At 39.6% G+C, this 22,988-nt stretch overlaps 1 protein-coding gene across 1 annotated transcript in view; it reads right to left on the reverse strand.

Moving 5' to 3' along the window:
* TMEM255B (transmembrane protein 255B) overlaps positions 1-22,988 on the reverse strand; it is a 174,454-nt gene that overhangs the window by 134,792 nt on the left and 16,674 nt on the right. The window contains exon 4 of the mRNA XM_053705455.1: positions 5,885-5,974. Within this exon, the coding sequence (XP_053561430.1) occupies positions 5,885-5,974 (90 nt within the window). The remainder of the gene's footprint in view (positions 1-5,884; positions 5,975-22,988) is intronic.

The following is a 22,988-nucleotide window of genomic DNA, read 5'->3' on the forward strand; positions in this document are numbered from 1 at the left end:
CCCGAGGAAGGAGAGTGAACGGAGAAAATAGGTATGCTAGACTGAAATTCCAAGGTACCGCCTGAGCATCTATCAGTACAGCCTGAGGATCCCTGGACCTTGACCCGTACCTGGGGACATGCCATGAGATCCAGATCTGGCTGTCCCCATTTGAGAATCAAGCTGGAAAACACTTCCGGATGGAGTTCCCACTTCCCTGGGTGAAAAGTCTGTCTACTCAGAAAATCAGCTTCCCAATTGTCCACTCCTGGAATGTGGATCGCAGATAGAAGCAGTTGTGGGTCTCCACCCACTGAATAATCTTAGCTACCTCTGTCATGGCCAAGGAACTCCAAGTTCCTCCCTGATGGTTGATGTAAGCCACTGAAGTTATGTTGTCTGACTGGAACCTGATAAATCAGGTTGCAGCTGAGGCCAGGCCAGAAGAGCATTGAAGATTGCCCTCAGCTCTAGAATGTGGAGAATTAGAATTATGGGGAGAACAGACTCCTCCTGAGTCCATGTCCCCTGAACCCTTAGTGAGCCCCAGACTGCTCCCCATCCCAGCAGGCTGGCGTCCATTGTCACAATCACCCAGGTGGGTCTGCGAAAGCAGGTTCCCTGGGAGAGATGTTCCTGCGACAGCCACCAAGGAAGAGAATCTCTTGTTGCCTGATCCAGATGTAATCGGGGGGACAGATCCGCATAATCCCCGTTCCATTGCCTGAGCATGCATAACTGCAGAGGTCTGAGGTGGAAATGGGCAAATGGAATGATGTCCATGGCAGCTACCATCAGACCGATCACCTCCATACATTGAGCCACTGATGGCCGAGGAGAGGACTGAAGGGCCAGACAAGAATTGAAAATCTTTGATTTTGTGACCTCTGTCAGAAATATTTTCATTGATAGGGAATCTATTATGGTTCCCAAGAACACTACCCTTGTAGCTGAAATTAAGGAACTCTTTCCCAAATTCACCTTCCATCCGTAAGAACGCAGAAAGGATAACAACATCTCCGTGTGGGAGTTCGCTTGTTGAAAAGATGGCGCCTGAACCAGAATTTTGTCCAAATAAGGTGCCACTGCAATGCCCCGCAACCGGACCACCACCAACAGGGATCCCAGGACCTTTGAAAAAATTCTGGGAGCTGTGGCAAGGCCGAATAGAAGAGCCACAAACTGGAAGTGTTTGTCTAGAAATGCGAACCTCAGAAACTTGTGATGATCCCTGTGGATGGGAACATGCAGGTACACATCCTTTAAATCTATTGTTGTCATGAATTGACCCTCTTGAACGAAGGGAAGAATGGAACGAATAGTTTCCATCTTGAAGGACGATACTCTGAAGAACTTGTTTAGACTTTTGAGATCTAAAATTGGTCTGAAAGTTCTTTCTTTTTAGGAACCATGGACAGATTGGAGTAAAATCCCAGACCCTGTTCCTGCATTGGAACAGGAACTATCACTCCCAGGTCGAAAAGGTCCTGAACACAGTGTAAGAACACCTCTCTTTTTATCTGGTCTACAGATAATCTTGAGAGCACAAACCTGCCCCTGGGAAGAAAGGTCTTGAACTCTAGTTTGTATCCCTGGGACACGATGTCCACCGCCCAGGGATCCTGAACATCCCGAACCCAGGCCTGAGCGAAGAAGCCCGTCCCAAACAAGGTCGTACCCTTGTAGGGAATTGCCAAAAGCTTAGACTTAGATGAAACATCCGCAGACCAGGATTTCAACCATAAGGCTCTGCGGGCCAGTGCGGAAAATCCAGAAATCTTTGCTCCCAGCTTAATAACCTGTAGGGAAGCATCCGTAATAAAATAATTTGCCAACTTAAGGGCATTGATCCTATCCTGGATCTCTTCAAGGGGAGTGTCTGTCTGAATAGAATCAGACAACGCATCAAACCAGTATGCCGCCGCCCTAGTGACGGTAGCAATATACACCACAGGTTGCCATTGTAAACACTGGTGAACATACATCTTTTTGAGCATACCCTCCAGCTTCTTATCCATAGGATCCTTAAAGGAACAACTATCCTCTATGGGAATAGTGGTTCTCTTAGCCAAAGTGGAAATTGCCCCTTCCCCCTTGGGAACCGTCTACAAAGACTCCTTGATAGAGTCAGCAATAGGGAACATCTTCTTAAAAATAGGGGATGGAGAAAAAAGGGATACAAGGTCTCTCCCATTCCCTAGCAATAATTTCTGTAGCCCGATCTGGTACAGGGAAAACCTCCACCATAGAAGGTACCTCAAAATACTTGTTTAGCTTGCTATGCTTCTTAAGATTGACTACGACCATAGTGTCGGAGTCGTCCAAAGTAGCAAAAACCTTCTTAAGTAACAAACGGAGGTGTTCTAGCTTAAACCTGAAGGATACAACTTCAACATCAGAAGAAGGAATTACACTGTCTGAGTCTGAGATTTCGCCCCCTCAGATGCTACCAAAGTATGTTCCTCCTCAGACTTCTGGGAGAGAACATTTGGGATAGCCACAACTGTGTCAGAAACCTTACTCACTGATTCTTTACATTTCCTCTTGCACTTTCCCTGCAGCATGGGAAACGCAGACAGCGCATCAGTTACCGCAGAAGACATGAGGGTAGCGATGTCTTGCAACGTAACTCCAACCAGAGCTTGAGAGGAAGTGCAGGGCACTGCATGTGTGGACGATAAATTTTGAGACACTAGAGGAGAAAGCTGCGGCATATCTTGAACATTTTCAGGAGACCCCTGGACAGCATCTGCCTTAGACAATGCTGGCTCAACATCAAAAAGTCTATCCCTGTAATTCAATGTTCTCTCAATACATGAGGAACAGAACGGTATTGGTGGTTCCACATTAGCATAAAAACATAAAGAACAAGCAACATTCTGCAGGGCCTCTTGGTCCATCTTTACCCAAGAATTGAACAAATGAAAAATAAAATACTTTTATTTATCTTTTATTATGACACACAGAAAAAAACGTTTCTGTCTCTTTAAATTTTAAACAACAATTTTTATTATTGCAAAAAATAACGTTGGTCTTAGAGCACCTCAGACAGCCTCTACACCTCAGCCAGCCCTGCTGACCGCCAGAGATATACTGTCCCCTTCTTTTAAAAAGAATATCTGGACTCAAACAGAGCTGCTCCACTCGGTATCCGGAGACCGCGCTATACACAGAAAAGTGGAACCGCAACAAGAATCTGACACTTCCGACACTCCGGAAATGAGAATGAGGAAAAAAGGACGCAAATTATTTGCCGGTTCAAACAGACCCGCCCATCGTGGGCGTAACCATCTGAACCTCCCGGCCGGCATTAAACTTTAGTCTGAGGGTAAAGCCGCTGGGAATAAATCACAAACATAACCACCCTGACCGGATTATAATAAACATGACTGGGCCTATGTCCCTGCTCCTCTCGTCCCCAGTGCCTGCACAAACTACCTTACAATGTCCTATGAACACACAATAGGATTGATAAGTGTCCCAACAGAATTAACTGTTAAAGTGCCAATATTTTTCTGTATGTTCCCTAGAAAAATAAAATTAGCACTTACCACTGTTTAATCTGCTCGGCAGCAGGGCAGCTCCCTCACATGGACCTGTGGAAAAAGGAAAAGACTGAGTGATCTCCCTCAGGCTTTCAAGATAGGGTAGCCATGGCTATTTGGGAGGTGCAGTGAGGATTATACCCCACAAGTTCCCAATTGATTAAAAGCCACCACTGCTCTACTGAAGAGACTGACATGGGCTACGGCTAAACTCCAGGGAAAAAAAAGAACAAGCTTGCACTGCTGAAAAATAATAACATCTTGATTGAGAAGAATCTTCTTCCAGACACCTAAACTTTACCACCTGATATTTAACAGCTTTGCTGTGGTGCTCTTTGCCTCCTCCTGCTGGCCAGGAGTGATATTCCCAATAGTAATTAGAGATGATACGTGTACTCACTGTGTCATTAGAAATAAACAACATTTTCCTGATAGAGAGTGACAGATTCAGATAGAAAATAAAATGTCCCTTTAACTTAGATTTCCATTTGCTATGAAATATCAGAATATTATTTTAAAGTTTCTCAGAAGCCTTTGGATAATAGGCACGTGCATTCTGAGGTTTCGGATGCTTCCAAATGCGGGAGAAGGCGGCTGCTCGCTGTGTTCAGCTCTTTTCGGAGCTAGATTCCTTCTTGTGAAAGAAGAACACACTAAGATCGTAGTGTGTTGCACTTTCACAAGCACTTTTTTGGACTGAAAAAAAAACCTGCACATTTTGCTAACAAAATGACAGAGGCAAATGCTGTTTAAACATTTATTGTGTGTTCTAACTTTTTGCAATTTAACCCCTTAATGACCACAATGTACCCTGTATGTCACTGGTCGTTAAGGTTTTTTTCAGGACATAATAGCACAAGTCTAGCAAGAAGACGCTATTAATACCCTCCCTCCAGCAGGCTTTGTGGAATAGAGCAGTCTCAACGCTGGTGGAAAGACCGCGCTATAAAACAATCAATTCCCAAAAAAGGCCAGTGACATACAGGGTACGTCGCTGGTCCTTAAGGGGTTAATAATCAGTTTCAGGAGCTTATACAAAAAATACTTTCCCTTTAAGCATATACAGTAATAAGGGTGTGTTTTTCTCCCCACTGACATTCACTGCTTTCACCTTGCTTCTAAAATTACAGTAAACACATAAGTGAATGAAGAGATCGGTCCTTCCCAGCAATGTGTATTTGAAGATGTAAAGATGAGCTGAAAATTCACATACAAATACCAAAAATACAGCTTAAAAGGGACATTGTACTAAATATTGTCCTGTTTAATGTGTTTCCAATTAAACATTTTACCTGCTGGAGTGTAATACAGTTTTGCAAACAGCTCTTTCACATTTATTTTGCCATGTGAAATAGCTGATTTTGGCTGTTAAAACTGACATCTACACTGAAAATATGATTACTATTGTATTATCTTTAGAAAAGCTATGAAAACAAAAAGCATACATTAACCTCTCAATAGGGGTGGAAAATAGAGATATTTTGTTTATCAAATAGCTGATTTTAACAATGAATAATTTCACATGTAGTTCAGATATCATGAAAATCTGGCCTGCTAGGGAAACATGAGGGCTGGAAATGAGAAAAACAGTTCCCGGTATCCCATCTCCCTTTCTATTCATGTTTGCAGGCACATTTTTTTATACTGTGTCAATAATTCTCCATTTTTCTTTTGGTACAACTAAAAATATAAAATTATAATTACAGCTTAAATATTTTCATATGCAACTTTGTTTCTTTCATGATTCAGACAGAGCATTCGATTTTAAATAACTTTGCAATTTATTTCTATTACCAAATTTGTTTAATACTCTTTGTATTCTTTGTTGAAAAATATACCTAGGTAGGTTCAGAAGCTGCTGATTGGTAGTTGCATTTATACGCCTCTTGTCACTGGCTTTAAGCTTGCTCCCAGTAGTGCATTGCTGCTCCATCAACAAAGGATACCAAAGAATGAAGGAAAATAGATAATAGAAGTAAATTGCAAAATGTTTAAAATTGTATGATCTATCTGCATCATAAAAGAAAAAAAAAAATTTAAAGTCTCTTTAAAGGGACATTAAACCCATTTTTTTCTTTCATTATTCAGATAGAGAATACAATTTTAAACAACATTCCAATTTACTTCTATTATCTAATTTGCTTCATTCTTTAGATATCCTTTGTTTAAGAAATAGCAATGCACATGTGTGAGCCAATCACACGAAGCATCTATGTGGAGCCACCAATCAGCAGCTTCTGAGCCTATCTAGATATGCTTTTCAGCAAAGAAAATCAAGAGAATGAAGCAGAGATCAGCTATAAATCAGACGGACCTATAAAATAGATAATAAAATGATTTAGAGTGAGAAGAATACTTACAATATGTCGAGCCGCAAAAACACCATCAACGATTGCACAGCAGAAAGCCGATACCACCCCAAAGCTGATGAATACAATGGCAGCTACTAGCTATGGAAAAAAAGGGAATCAGATTAAAAAAAAAAATACATCCACTAAGATTTAAGCAGTCAAACAAGATTCTGCTGTGATGAGTGGTCTGCATGATTTTTAATTTTGCAATGCTGTTAACTAATCCAGTGTCCTTTGATAAAATGTTATTGTAATCTTATTACTGTGAGAGTAACTAAGCTTATAATTTTATTTAATATTGCAATATCTTGCTTGGTATATAGATAAGGATGTAATTAAAGAAACATAATAGTCAAAATATAACTTTCATGTGTGCTTTTGATTTTGGTTAAAGTTACTGTTTTAGTGGCATACGCACATATGCTGTGAAGGCCCTGAGCACCAGTCTTCAAGTCTTCTGTATGGCACAAAGTATATGCTGACAAAATACACACCACCTCTAGCTCTTTGAGAAGATTTTATGTTTAATGCTGAAGCTTATGCACAAGGGCATTCGCAGCATACATGCATATGCCGTTGAAACAGTAACAACTTTTTCTAGAGGTATTTTCGCTAATGGAAATGTGTTGCTGAACTCCAAGTGGGTTATCAGACACAAAAAGACTGCTATTTTGTCGCTGAGTGTACTGCAGAACATGACATGATTTTTTAAAAGATATTTATTTACCGAATAAAATAATTTTTTCTTTTCAGGCTTGTGGAGTTGTGTCCCTGTATAAGAATACAACTAATTAGTGTTAGTTCTACAGAATCAAGTCTGCATTAACTGGAATTTCCTTCTAGTTTCAATAAAAATGTGAGCAACTTATATATAACAACATTTCAGACAAATCTGTTTCGTTAGACAATGTTTTTTATTTTACTTTTATGACCATTAAAGAGATTTAGATCTTCCAGAAAGACATTGGACTATAGACGAACAAGACAAATATAAAAATTTAAATTGGTGAGGAATATCAAAGGAAGGTTAGATGTGAACTTAATAATAATATCTATTTTTCTTGAGCTGGTATATACATTAGCATAAGCAGAAGGCCAAAAAAAAAAGCAAAGTTGCTTATACATGTTTTACTGACTGGAAAACCTTGAAAGAGCTACCTAGAAACCAAGTAAAGTTAGATGTGAATTCAAAAAGCACAATTGCACCCTACTGTTCTTGCCTTAACCTTAAAGGGACATGAAACCCCAAAAAAATTATTTCATGATTCTGATACAGAATACAATTTTAAACAACTTTCCAATTTACTTCTATTATTTAATTTGATTCCTTCTTTTGTTATCCTTTGCTGAAAGTTTTATCTATGAAAGCTCAGGAACAGCAAAGAAACTAGGTTCTAGCTGTTGATTGGTGGCTGCATATATATATCGATTGTGATTGGCTCACCCATGTGTTCAGTCAGAAACCAGTAGTGCATTGCTGCTCATTCAACAAAGCATAACAAGAGAACAAAGAAAAATTGATAATAGGAGTAAATTAGAAAGTTGCTTAAAATGGCATGCTCTATCTGAATCAGGAAATAAAAAAAATTGGGTTTCATATCGCTTTAAAGAATCACAAGTCTTAAAGTGAAGGTAACGTTTTGTCAATTAGAAGATATCTATTCATTATTTCATAATAAAATAAGATAATCGCTAACTTTATTTTATCTATTTTTTTTTAATTTGCGAGTTTTTACATATATATATATATTTCCCTATGGTTTCCATAACTCCTCCCAACCTCTATTTCCTGATTTTCAGTGCTGTGACGTATAGAGTGGGTGGGACTGCTCTATACGTCACAGCACTGAAAATCAGTATTTCAAAAGCGCGTTCACAATGAACCGTTGAAATGCGCATGCGCGAACAGACTATGTCAATCTCTACAGCGCATGCAATACTCGGCAAACACAGTATCCAATGCGCATGCGTTAATCGGGTTCGGGTTTTTATGTTAACAAAATAGTGTAAACATAATGAATTAAAGGTCATAAAGTATGTATTTACGTTATTAGTTATGAAACGCTACTCAGTTTCAGAATATTCCGTAAAAGCCGATAACGTATTGTGGGTATCCCAAAACAAATCCAATATGCATGTACGAAATGGGGGTGCACGTTAATTTCAGTAGGGAGAATAAAAAATAGCGCATGCGCAGAATAATAAGAAGGCGGATGACGTAGACAAAATAGTGTAAATGTTAACAAAATAGTGTAAACATAATGAATTAAAGGTCATAAAGTATGTATTTACGTTATTAGTTATGAAACGCTACTCAGTTTCAGAATATTCCGTAAAAGCCGATAACGTATTGTGGGTATCCCAAAACAAATCCAATATGCATGTACGAAATGGGGGTGCACGTTAATTTCAGTAGGGAGAATAAAAAATAGCGCATGCGCAGAATAATAAGAAGGCGGATGACGTAGACTGACGGCCGCCTAACGGCCAGATTTTCAATTGGGTCTTCTGAAAACGTGATCCGGATAGAAAAAAATAATAAAATAAAGGGTTAAATTTGCGGAGCATGAAAAATAGATTAATTACGGTGATAACTTTATTTACGGACCAATTGGATAAAAATGATGAATTAAACATTGGAACAAAGAATGTTATTCTACATCGACAACCAAGTAACTTTACCTTCACTTTAAACCTCTACAATTAAAGTAAACTGTATCAATGCTGAAATTGTATCAGCTCTTACATCACAGCTTCTTCTATAATGCTGTTAAAAAGAATGAGATACACTGAGTAAAAATATAAATATACACTGAGTAAAAATATATACCAATGTTAGGCACCCAGTAATATTCAGAGGTAAGTCTATGTAACTTGTCCCCTCTATACTGTATCAATAGAAAATATGTTTCAAATCCTTTGCACTCATTGAATTTAAATATCAGTTTCACTTTTTTTACTCACACAGATCATATGTTGATTTTTTTTTTTTCAGAAGACCGGCTACTTTTAGAAAAAAACATTAGCTTGCTAAAAAAAAAAACACATACAAATACCACACGGCTAGATTACGAGTTTGCGTTATGAGTGAAAAAGCAGCGTTATGGCTCTTTTTCACTACCGCTGCTATTACGAGTCTTGTAGGTATAGCTGTACTGCACACTTTTTTGTCCGTCACGCAACTTAAGTACCACACTTTTTAAAACGTCCTTTTTCAATGGGACTTCCACAGTGCCGGTATTATGAGTTTGCCTATCCGGCCAAAAAGTGAGCGTAACAGCCCATAACTACAAGATCCGTACCGTAAACTGAAAGTCAGTAGTTATGGGTTTTACACTACAAAGCTGTACCATAAAACTCATAACTAAAGTGTTACAAAGTACACTAACACCCATAAACTACCTATTAACCCCTTGAGGCCCTCCCGCATCACAAACCCTAAAATAAAATTATTAACCCCTAATCTGCCGCTCCGGACATCGCCGCCACTATAATAAACATATTAACCCCTAAACTGACGCACTCCCGCATCGTAAACACTAGTTAAATATTATTAACCCCTAATCTGCTGCCCCTAATGTCGCCACCACTATACTAAAGTTATTAACCCCTAAACCTCTGGCCTCCCACATCACTAACACTAAATAAATATATTAACCCCTAACCCTAAGTCTAACCCTAACACCCCTAACTTTAATATAATTAAAATAAATCTAAATAAAACCTATTATTACCTAAATAATACCTATTTAAGACTAAATACTTACCTGTAAATTAAATAAATTACATAAATAAAATACAATTAAAGGGACAGTCAAGTCCAAAAAATACTTTCATGTTTCAAATAGGGCATGTAATTTTAAACAACTTTCCAATTTACTTTTATCACCAATTTTGCTGTGTTATCTTTGTATTCTTAGCTGAAAGCTAAACCAAGGAGGTTCATTTGCTAATTTATTAGACCTTGAAGGCCGCCTCTAATCTAAATGTATTTTGATAGTTTTTCACCCCTAGAGGGCATTAGTTCACTTGTTTCATATAGATATCATTGAGCTCATGCACATGAATTTACCATGGAGACAGCTCTGTTTGGCTAAAATGCAAGTCTGTCAAAAGAACTGAAATAAGGGGGCAGTCTGCTGAGGCTTAAATACAAGGTAATTACAGAGGTAAAACGTATATAATTATAACTGTGTTGGTTATGCAAAACTGGGGAATTGGTAATTAAGGGATTATCTATCTTTTAAAACAACAACAATTCTGGTGTTGACTGTCCCTTTAATTAAATTACAAAAAACCCCCACTAAATTACACAAAATAAAAAAGTAATTATCAAATATTTAAACTAATTACACCTAATCTAATAGTCCTATCAAAATAAAAAAGCCTCCCAAAATAAAAAAAACCCTAGCCTAAAATAAACTGCCAATAGCCCTTAAAAGGGCCTTTTGCGGGGCATTGCCCTTAAGAAATCAGCTCTTTTACCTGTAAAAAAAAATACAAAAACCCCCCAACAGTAAAACCCACCACCCACACAACCAACCCCCCAAATAAAATCCTGTCTAAAAAACCTAAGCTCCAAATTGCCCTGAAAAGGGCATTTGGATGGGCATTGCCCTTAAAAGGGCATTTAGCTTTTTTCGTTGCCCAAACCCCTAATCTCAAAATTAAACCCACCCAATAAACCCTTAATAAAACCTAACAATGACCCCCGAAGATCCACTTACAGTTTTTGAAGACCGGACATCCATCCTCATCAAGCCGGGAGAAGTCTTCATCCAAGCGGGCAGAAGTCCTCAACGAAGCCGCGAGAAGTCTTCATCCAAGCGGCAAGAAGTCGTCCTCCAGGCAGGCAGAAGTCTTCATCCAGAAGGCATCTTCTATCTTCATCCTTCCAACGCGGAGCGGCTGCATCTTCAAGACATCCGGTGCAGAGCATCCTCTTCTTTCGAATCCTCTTGAAGAATGAATTTGGTTCCTTTAAATTACGTCATCCAAGATGGCGTCCCTTGAATTCCGATCTATCAGCCAATCGGAATTAAAGGGTAAAAAATCCTATTGGCTGAGTTGCGTTAACTGTAGCACAAGTGCACAATTGTTTTGTTTTTTCCGGCTCCCTAGAGCGTCTTCAGCCTCTCTAGCCTCACCAGTCCTTATGTTATTAAAAAAAAACATATTGCACTTGCGCTACAGTTAGCACACCACTTGTAATCTTGGCGAAAGTCGATTAAATGTCGACCTAATATTAGAAGAGCAACTTGTTAAAAAAATGTAACCAACTTTATCCAACTTGTGTATACACAACTACACACACAACACACACCACACATCTGTATTTTATAAGTTTATAGTGTGTTATTATAGGGACAGTCAAGTAAAAAAAACTTTCATGTTTCAAATAGGGCATGTAATTTTAAACACATTTCCAATTTATCACCAATTTTGCTTTATTCTCTTGATATTCTTAGATGAAAGCTAAACCTAGGAAGGCTCATATGATAATTTCTAAGCCTCTTATTACATACTTTTTTATTTGCTTTTCACAACAGGGGAGAGCTAGTTCATGTAAACCATATAGATAACGTGATCACGCCTGTGGATTGTGGCAGACACTGCACTAATTGGCTAAAATGAAAGTCAATAGATAATAAATAAAATGTCATGTAATTAGGGGGCTGTCAGAAGAGGCTTAGATACAAGTTAGTCACAGAGGTAAAAAGTGTATTAATATAACTGTGTTGGTTGTGCAAAACTGGGGAATGGATAATAAAGGGATTATCTATCTTTTAAAAAAACAAAAATTCTGGTGTTGACTGTCCCTTTAATCATCATCATAATGAATAGGTTTAAACATATAACAGAACATAGTCCATGAAAAATGTAAGCAATGCAAAGAGAGAGGAGACTGGTGGCTGCACTTATATACCTCTTGTCATTGGCTCACCTGATGTGTTTAGCTAGCTCACAGCATTGAATTGCCCCTTCAACAAAGGATAACAATAGAATGAAGCAAATTTGATCATAGAATCATGGAAGAAACATTTTGCCACTTTAAAACTTTAACGGAAAGCTCTGAACAATCTGCATTGAACATACAAATTGTTATTTCTGCCTCATATCCCTTATGATAGGTCAAGCTTTGCCTGAAATATGTCAGTTCAAAGAAGTTCATTGGCATTTCTGTTTTTGTTTATTATGTTATCTTTTTAATAGGATCCATGTGTGAGCTGTAAAGCTGAAGCTGTTCATTGTTAATTAACTTTTCTGCATTGCTATTGTTTGATAATTCACATACACCTAGATTACTAGACATGTGCGATTCGGTTCCGAATTAAAATAGTGCCGAATCTACCGAATAAATCCGAATAACTTTGGATTTATTCGGATTTATTCAGATTTATTCGGTAGATTCGGATGGCCATGGATTACACTAGTATTGTACAGTATATTAGGTTATATCACTCTGCTATGGGTTACACCTAATGTACAGTACATAATACTAGTCTAATCCCACCTAACACTTACCGAAATTCCGAATATCCGAACCGAATCGAACCGAATCCAGACGAATTTATTCGAATCCGAATGAATCCGAAACAAATCCGAACCGAATTTATTTGAATCCGAATGAATCCGAAACAAATCCGAACCGAATTGATTCAAATTTTTCCGAAATCGAATCGCTCCGAACCAAAATTCGAAATAATCCGAATCGATCCGAACCGAACCAAATTTTTTCGCCATGCACATGTCTATAGATTACAAGATTTTCGTTCCGGTTTTAACGCTGAAAAAATGGTAATTTCAGCTTAAAAACCCCGGAACGCAGCAATTATTAGTCTTGTCGGTATAGCTGTACCTCAAGCATTTTAGCCTGTAAGGCGCACTCAAAAAAATTACGTTTTTGCGTGGGATTAACATAGCGACGGTATTACAGGTTGTGCGGTGAAGCTGAAAAGCTTGCGTTCCAGCCTATACTGACATAATCTGTTCCGCTATCTGAGACCAGTAGTTATGAGTTGTGCGCAAAAAAAGTTGCACAAAACGCATAACTAAAATGTTACAAAGTACACTAACACCAATAAACTGCCTATTAACGCCCTCCCACATGGCAAACACTAAATTAAATGTATTAACCCCTAATCTGTTGCTCCCGACATCGCCGCCACTAATAAAATTTATTAACCCCTATTCCGCCGCTCCCCGAAATCGCTGCCACTCTAATAAAGTTATTAACCCCTATTCCCCTGCACCCTAACATCCCCAACACTATAATAAAGATATTAACACCTATTCCGCTGCTCCCCAACATCGCCGCCACTAAATAAAGTTATTAACCCCTAAAATGGAGGGTGAAATAATGCAACTTTTGTTGCGTTCGCTTCACACCCTCTATAGCGCAAAACTTGTAACCAATGTGATAGAGTTTTGTAATTATTTTTATCACATTAACCTTTTGCAACATCATATTACTTAATCAATAGCTTTTTATGCATATAAATACATAAACTAAATGATCTAATTGTATTACTATGTTAAGGAGGAAAAAAATCTCACAATTTAATCTAGAAAGATTTATTTTTTAGAATATTTGGGTTTTAATTCTGAGCATTATTTTACGAAATATTTGTTTATAAAATACTAGTCCTAAAGCTTGTGTACATGGGCCATTTTTTGCAGTACAGCGGTCCCACCCCTTGCTCTCTCTCCATCCCCCCTCTCTTTTGCTCTCTCTTTCTCCCCTCTCTTTTGCTCTCTCTCCCCTCTCCCCTTCTCTTTTACTCTCTCTCCCCCCTCTCTTTTGCTCTCTCTCTCTCTCTCTCTCCCCTCTCTTTTGCTCTCTCTCTCCCCCTCTCTTTTGCTCTCTCTCTCCCCCCTCTCTTTTGCTTTCTCTCCCCCCTCTCTTTTGCTCTCTCTCTCCCCACTCTCTTTTGCGCTCTCGCTCCCCCCTCTCAATTTGCGCTCTCTCTCCCCCCTCTCTTTTGCGCTCTCTCACTCCCTCTCTTTTGTGCTCTCTCCCCCTCTCTTTTGTGCACTCTCCCTCCTCTCTTTTGTGCACTCTCCCCCCTCTCTTTTGTGCTCTCTCCCCCATCTCTTTTGTGCTCTCTCTCCCCCCTCTCTTTTGCTCTCTCTCTCCCCCCTCTCTTTTGTGCGCTCTCTCTCTCCCCCTTCTCTTTTGCTCTCTCTCTCTCTCCCCCTCTCTTTTGCTCTCTCTCTCCCCCCTCTCTTTTGCTCTCTCTCTCCCCCCCCCTCTCTTTTGCTCTCTCTCTCTCCCCCCTCTCTTTTGCTCTCTCTTCCTCTCTCTTTTGCTTGGCCTTTTATTATATAGGATGTTAGGGTTTAGAGAGAGTCATAACTTAAAATAATCGTTTCCAAATGTATGCAATGACCCAATTAAGCAAGTAACAATACAAACACTGTATTTCGTGCTCGGTAGAGTGGGTTTGGCACTTGAAGCCCAGTAGTAGAGGTGACTGGAAATTGGTTGTCCTTTTCACTAAAAGGTACAGAGGTAATATTCCTTTTATTGTTCTTTCACTTCCTATGCATGTCAACAAACACAGACTAGGCACGTTTATTGTACTGGAATCTGTTGAATACTGGCCATGGGACTTGGACTCTGTGGAACTGTACACAGGACTTGGATTCTGTGCAGCAGTACACAGGGCTGTACACTGGACACAGGACTTGGAATCTGTGAAGCTGAACACTGGACACAGGACTTGGACTCTGTGAAACTGAACACTGGGCATAGTACTTGGAATCTGTGAAGCTGAATACTGGACATATGACTTGGAATCTGTGAAGTTGGACACAGAACTTGGAATCTGTGAAGCTGGACACAGGATTTTGAGTCTGTAGAGTAGAACACTGGACACAGAATTTGGAATCTGCAGAGCTGAGCACAGGAGACACAGGACTTGGAATATGTGAAGCTGAACACTGGACACAGGAATTGGAATCTGTGAAGCTGAACACTGGACACAGAACTTGGAGTCTGTAAAGCTGGACACAGGATTTGGAGTCTGTAGAGTAGAACACTGGACACAGGATTTGGAATCTGCAGAGCTGAGCACAGGAGCCACAGGGCTTGGAATCTGTGAAGCTGTACACTGGACACAGGACTTGGAATCTGTGAAGCTGAACATTGGACATAGTACTTGGATTCTGTGAAGCTGAACACTGGACACAGGACTTGGAATTTGTGAAGTCGGACACATAACTTGGAATCTGTGAAGCTGGATACAGGATTTGGAGTCTGTAGAGTAGAACACTGGACACAGGATTTGGAATCTGCAGACCTGAGCACAGGAGACACGGGACTTGGAATCTGTGAAGCTGAACACTGGACACGGGACTTGGAATCTGTGAAACTGGACACAGAACTCGGAATCTGCAGAGCTCAGCATAGGAGACACAGGACTTGGAATCTGCACAGGTGAGCACAGGAGGCACATGGCTTGGAATCTGCAGAGCTTAGCACAGGAGACACAGAACTTGGAATCTGCAGAACATAATATAGGAGACAAATGGCTTGAAAATGCCCACACTGAGCCTAGGGCATGAGAAATGCCCACACCAGGGTCAAGGACTGAAGGAATTCCTAGGGACCTAGGACAGGGTAAACAGGATTTACAAGCAGAAGAGAGGTCAGGTACTACAATGGCAGACAGTATCCAATACAAATAACAAGAGCTAAGTCCAGGGCAATCCACAAGACAGGACACAATGAATCAGTCTGATCAAGCAACAAACATTAGGATTATCCAAAAGAATGTTCAGAAGACTTGCTATGTTCAGGAGCCAGAAAATCACCAATATGGCAGATTGCAGGATACAGGTCAGAGACCCAAACACAGGGGTGAACCATAATGTCAGGGCAGGGAGTTGTCTGAAAAGCAACCCTAAATTGATTAGGTAACTGTTTGCAGCTGGCAGATGAAACCAGAGAGCCAGCCCAAGTAGGCAGTAGGACTTAGAAATGATCAAACTGAGTGGAAAGCCCCAAACAACAATATAAGGAGACCCAGGATCAATCCCAGACACAAGCATAATACTGTAGCATATACTTGCATCACTATCAGTAATTTTTTTACTTGCATCACTATTAGTAATTTTATAATTACACAAGCATTCACAATCAATCTGCAATAACCACCCACTGCCATATGTCTGTGTGCCATACTACCTCCCATTTTATTTAATGCCACCACAATGTCAAGGCCCAGCATCAATCAACCCCTTCTACCATAATAATTCACAAATGCAATTAATTCCCTCTATTGCATCAATCCTTGCTACCATATTACCCCCAGCTGCTACAACCACCCCATTACATTACTGCCATCACCCTCAAGCAGAGAATAACTAAGTTAAAATTACTCTCACCCCTGGATCACCCACACAAATTGTTCTTTCCATATTATCTTACAACCACAATGAATTAACCACATGCAATCAATCCCTTCTTACACATGCATTCCAAAACACAAATAACTCCTTTATATTAACTTCACATAGCATTTGTCTCTTACATCATATCATTCTATTCTATCAATTATGATTTTAATCATTCTACTCCATTAATTATTATATTAATCATTCTACTCAATTAATTCTACTATATTTACCCACCCAACTGCAACCAACCCATCACATTGTAGGATTTTCCACCCAAAAGACCTGCCCCTTACAACCCACATCTCACTGTAAGACTCCCAAACAAGGGGAAGTCATAACACAAAAACACCCAATGAATCTATTAACACAAATGCCCCCTACCTCTGGGACCACGCCAGTCAGAAACCCTCACCTCAATATAAACCCACTAAAACAGTTCCAACCCATACGCTTTTACCTTACTATGACCACACATGTTTCACAAAGACCCTACCACATGCCTACCCAACTGCAAAGATCATCACCAAAAGGTACCCCACACGAAGAAACCCCAGTACTGTTTATGTTGGCATTCTTTGTTCCTTGATTAAGGCCAACAATTTTTAAAGCTCTTTGTCAACACTCAAATATAAAATTAGGAGGCCTACAGGTTCCCTTACAGTAATTGTATATAGGCAGTAGTTCTTATTTATTAATAATTTGTACAACTACTACAGCTGGGGCTAGACATTCCTTATGAGTTGGCATAACCACTACCTGAATAGAGCCATAAATTTTTACACCAGCAGAAATACCAGAGATTGATTGTAATGGTTACAGTAGACAAGTACTCTCTAGCTTGCTATCCGCAACTCAGTGCACCCTAACTGTAATTTTTGAGCATTAATTAATGCCATGAGTTAAAATTATTTTTCTTACATACAAAAGTTAGTTAATTCTGCATACATCGTAGATCTGGTTTTGTTGTTATTCTAAAATAGAAAATGCCATAATTGTTTTTTGTGGATATTAAAATTGTTTAGTTTCCAAACAATCTAGGATACATTTCCAGAATAATAGACATTAGGCGACATTACATGCCATCCTTAAAAGGGAAAATTGATATTCGCTGCACTGAAATAAGATTATTTCATCCTGTCTGAATACAATAGAATATAATTCTGTGATATTATCCCTTTTAAAGAAACATGATATTCAATTAGAATGAACTGCTGTCACATTTTTAAAGCCTTTCTTGACCCTTTCAACACTTTAAGTTGAGAAAAATATCTCTAGAAGTTTTCAGGTACATCTTCTACTTTGGTACTGGGGCCATAGATGCTCCAGGGCTTGCCAGACTTTTTTTTTATCATAACAATTTGTTAACCCCTCAAATACACCTATAGGGCTTTCCACTACTACTGAAAAAGGTTGAGTAACACAGTTCTAGGCTGATAAAGGTATGTTCATATGTGTTGTTAATTATGGCTTACAAAATGGGGCATTATATGCAAAACATTAACAGCATATATATGTATATACAACAGAAGCAATATAATAAGTACATGCTAAGTAAAGCTGATTATGATTTTAATTAATGGTCACTGTCTGATAGGGACAACTCCCACAGCTGTACTGATGTTCAGGGACAAACCTCCACAAGCCTGACCAACCCCCCCCCCCCCTTTAAAAAAAAAACACATTTTTTTAATTCATTAGATAATGGAACACAGATAAAAACTAGTATGCTGTCCCCTTAATGTTTGAAAGTAGTGTAATACATTTTCATTGTAGTTTTCTAATGCTTAAAGGGACACTGAACCCAAATTTTTTCTTTTGTGATTCAGATAGAGCATGACATTTTAAGCAACTTTCTAATTTACTTATATTTACCTATTATCAAATTTCTTCATTCTCTTGGAATCTTTATTTGAAATGCAAGAATGTTTAAATGCCGGCCCATTTTTGGTGAACAACCTAGGTTGTCCTTGCTGATTGGTGGATAAATTCATCCACCAATCAAAAACTGCTGTCCAGAGGTCTGAACCAAGAAAAAAGCTTAGATGCCTTCTTTTTTATATAAAGATAGCAAGAGAACGAAGAAACATTGATAATAGGAGTAAATTAGAAAGTTGTTTAAAATTACATGCTCTATCTGAATCACGAAAGAACATTTTTGGGTTCAGTGTCCCTTTAAGATAAAAGCTTAATGTAAACTGCCCCTATTACAGTTGCCTCCTTTTTTCTAAGCTAGTGATGTCAAAACTAAGATTTATGCTCACTCCTGCCACCTTACAGACATACATCTGCTTGAGACAAGTCCCTTGCCCAGGTACAGTTTCTGATTGGCTGTACTGGAAAGCTAAGTGTACTTGTAGAATTGCAGCTAAGTGTATAGGACAGAATGCCAAATTATAAGGAGCATATGGCAAAGTCTTATGCCAAGAGAGCTCCCCTATAAGAGAAGGTGCCCCTTAGACAGCTGTGTATATTATCTAATTAGAATTCTGTTCCTAGTTATAGCTGTAACGCAACAACCTTTAGCGAAACTCTTGGTTACTTTAAACACTGGAACATAACGTATAGTTGACCACCCCCTCCTCCTACAGACCCTTAGCTCTTTTGGCCTCTGTGACACTGCCCTTTCCTGGATTCACTCCTATCTTTCTCACTGGTCTTTTTCTGTGTCATTTGCCGGCGACTCCTCCTCTCCTATGCCTCTTTCTGTTGGAGTACCTCAAGGATCTGTTCTAGGTCCTCTACTCTTCTCCATCTATACTTCTTCGCTAGGTAAACTTATCAACAGTTATGGTTTCAAATATCACCTCTATGCTGATGACACCCAGATCTACCTTTCCACCCCTGCTCTCTCTCCCTCTGTCCTCTCTCATGTCAGCAACTGCTTATCTGGTATTTCTTCCTGGATGGCCTCTCACCACCTAAAGATTAACATGTCCAAGACTTATCCTTCATCCCCCATATCCAATTGCTTTCTACATCCTGTCGCAATCATCTACGCAATATTTCTAAAATTTGCCCTTTTCTGAGCGCTGACACCACAAAGCAAATAATCCACTCCTTTGTTTTTTTTTTTTTTTAAATTGTTTTATTTGTATCAAAAAATAATAACATAAACATATGTTTACACACAAAAACAATTTTTGCAAAAAATACTAATACATTAAAATAAGAGAGTACACCACAGATGTGTTGAATCAAATTACATCTAAGACACTGGGTATCTCCACCCAGCGATTACTAGTGATCTCAACATTACAATGTCTAGCCATATACTATATATACAGAAACCCTAGAAACGACCAACCTATACAGAAAGATATTACACCAAATTACAAGCGGTCACTAACATTCTTGACTGAACTGATCCAAAATTCGTCCCTATAATTATACTACTACCTACTTGCGCAAACAAGACCCCACCTTAGATATGTATAGTGGGTTCCGGCACACCCGCCCTAATACGCCTGAGCTCCCCGAGCCTATGAGCCCCTCTCCCCCCCTCCCTTCCCCTGCCCATTTGGTTACAACTTATCTATCAGTATGCACTATAGAACCAGGAATGGTACAGATTCATCCGTTAGCCACATTATCACAAAGTACATAATAAACAGGCCACACCGAGACAGAAAAAAAAAAAAAAAAAGGGGTTCCCTCTCAAATCGCCCCCCCCCCCCCCCGACCCTCACTCCGCGACCTCCGCCCAGTTCCCGGGAAATTGGCCTGCTAGAATATTTGTCAGAACGTAGGCGGATTCCCTAAATGGTTTAACCCCTTAATGACCACAATATACCCTGTATGTCACTGGTCGTTAAGGGTTTTTTCAGGACATAATAGCACAAGTCTAGCAAGAACACGCTATTAATGCCCTCCCTCCAGAAGGCTTTGTGGAATAGAGCAGTCTCAACGCTGGTGGCAAGACCACGGTATAAAACAATCAAGTCCCAAAAAAAGGCCAGCGACATACAGGGTACGTCGCTGGTCCTTAAGGGGTTAATCATTTTTTTCTGATAAGCTGGGGGCAGGGATCTTATAAATTTCTCCCATTTTCTGAAGAACGCGGGCAAGTATTGATCGTGCGGGGAGGGCATATTGTACTGCTCTGTTGTATATTGACTGACTACCGCCGCTTTAAGTTGAACCAATGTGGGAGCCGAACATGACTTCCATAGTTTAAGAATGAGATTGCGCCCCGTTAGTATTATTGTGTTTATCAGACGATAGTTTTTTTTACGACCTTGATATCTCACTAAAAAGAAAATCTCAATGGGGACTAACTCATGCTCCAGTTTTAAGACCATGGTCATCCAATATGCAATCTTACTCCAAAATTGTTGAATTTTTGGGCAACCCCATAGACAGTGGAATAAGTCTGCATCCATCCACGAGCATCTGGAGCATAAAACCTTAGCATTATACCATTTCGAAAGCAAGCCAGGGGTAAAATACCTCTTAAGCCCGATTTTTATCTGGGATTCTCTCCAAACGGTGGGGACCCAATTCTGTTGAATAATTTTAAAACTTCCTACGATGGTTTGCTCATCTATGTCAGGGAATTGGATAGACCATTTAGTAATCATCTCGCCTACCTGTAAATCTGAAGCTTTCTGAGTTATAAAGGGGAAATTCCAAATTTCCCTGCTGCATATAGGGAGATCCTGGGCTGTAGCTCGCCCAAAGACCAGTTATTGCCGAAGTTATTTTGCAGCTCCTGTAAGAAATGTCTGACTTGAAGGTAGGCGTAAAATTCTCGCGTCCCTAAACTGAATTTATTTGCAATTTCAGTATAGGTTAATAGATATCCGTCAGGTCTCCGAAATTGACTCATGGCATTTAAGCCTTTCAAATCCCAGTCTTTAAATATCTGACTTGAGAGTCCGGGACAAAAATTGGGATTCCCACATATGGGTAAATATTGTGAGAGATACGGGGAGTGATCCAACGCAGAACACAGCCTTTGCCATGCTATAATTATATTCCTAAACGTGGACAGACTAAATATGTTCGAAGGGAGAGAGGTAATCGGACAATGTAATAAAGCCTTTAGATTAAACAGGGCCACAACCCGCGACTCCCAAATGGACGCCGAGATCTGGTCCTTACCCGTTATCCAATCTAATGCAAATCTAGCTATGGTCACTAGATTATACATCTGGATGTTAGGGAGTGCAAGGCCGGCGGCCAACTTAGAATTCATGAGTCGATGAACGGTAATCCGTGGTTTACTCCCTTTCCATAGAAATCTGGAGCAAGCACTATTATATGCAACAATGTCTTTATGGTGTAGAAATATCGGAATATTTTGAAATATGTACATAAGTTTCGGGAAAATGATTGATTTAATTAATGTTACCCGTGCAGATAAAGAAATAGGCAGTGAGGACCATTCATCCAGTTTTTTTTTACAGCGGCTAACCCCGAACGCGTAATTCAACTTGTACCAATCCTCTGGGTTTCTGGAGATATAAAGCCCCAAATAATTAATCTGAGAGACTTCGACAAAGGGATGTTTTACATCACCTAATGGATATCTATAGAGCCACATTAATTCTGATTTCGATGTGTTAACCCGGAATCCGGAGATCTCACCAAACTCCTGAATAATATCCTGGAGAATTGGCAACGAAACCGAAAGATTAGATAAGCATATCAATAGATCGTCTGCGTATGATAGAAGGACCATTTTTTCACCTGCAAACAAAATACCTTCTAGTTCTTGACGTAATCGTATGGCCAGCGGTTCCAAACTGATATTAAATAATAGGGGGGATAGCGGACACCCCTGTCTGGTCCCTCTATGCATAATAAATCGCTGGGAGGTCACATTATTGATAATGACCGATGACGTGGGGGCACTATAGATTAACCTGATGTAATTATGAAAATACCCGGAGAAACCGAACTTCTCTAGAGTAATGAATAAATGGTCCCACCCGACCCGGTCGAAGGCCTTCTCCGCGTCGACCGTAAGAATAGCCTTATCATGAATATCATTACTATAAGAGGCCTTGTATTTGTTCCAATAAGACTCAATGAGAACTAATAATTTCCTGGTATTTCGCACAGGATTCCGGCCGGGCATGAATCCGGATTGATTCTCATGGATTAGGTCCCCGATATGAGGTTTTAATCTGGAAGCTATAATAGATGCTAATAGTTTATAGTCGGTATTGAGGACAGAAATAGGTCTAAATGAACTAGGAAGCTCCGGGTCCTTGCCCTTTTTTAAGATTAACGTTATGTTTGCCGCGGCAAAAGAAGGCGAGCAATTGATATTATCTGAAAAATAAAAATTGAATAACCTAGACAGAATAGGGGTCACCTGAGCTTGTAATATTCGATAAAATTCAATGGGGAAAGAGTCGGGCCCGGCCGCTTTGTTGGATTTAGCGTTCTTAATTGCAGACCTGATCTCCTCCTCAGATATGGGGGCATTAATAGCTTCCAGGGCTTCCGGTGCTAGTCTCGGGGTCTTGATCTTCGACCAGAATTTTATTTGCTGTCCTGCATTGGACGGTTCTGATTTGTACAAGTCTTTAAAAAAATCAAAAAACACTCGTTCGATGTCGGGGTGGCTCGTGAACCTCTTTGTACCTTGTTTAATAGCAGAGATTACCTGCCTAGGTGAGGATTTAGCTATTCTGGCTAGGAACTTAGCGGATCTACCTACGAACCCACTGTATCGAGCTTTAGTTCTGAGATCCTCTAGTGCGCT

The sequence above is a fragment of the Bombina bombina genome, chromosome 3, assembly GCF_027579735.1.
Source record: "Bombina bombina isolate aBomBom1 chromosome 3, aBomBom1.pri, whole genome shotgun sequence".
NCBI classification, from domain to species: domain Eukaryota; kingdom Metazoa; phylum Chordata; class Amphibia; order Anura; family Bombinatoridae; genus Bombina; species Bombina bombina.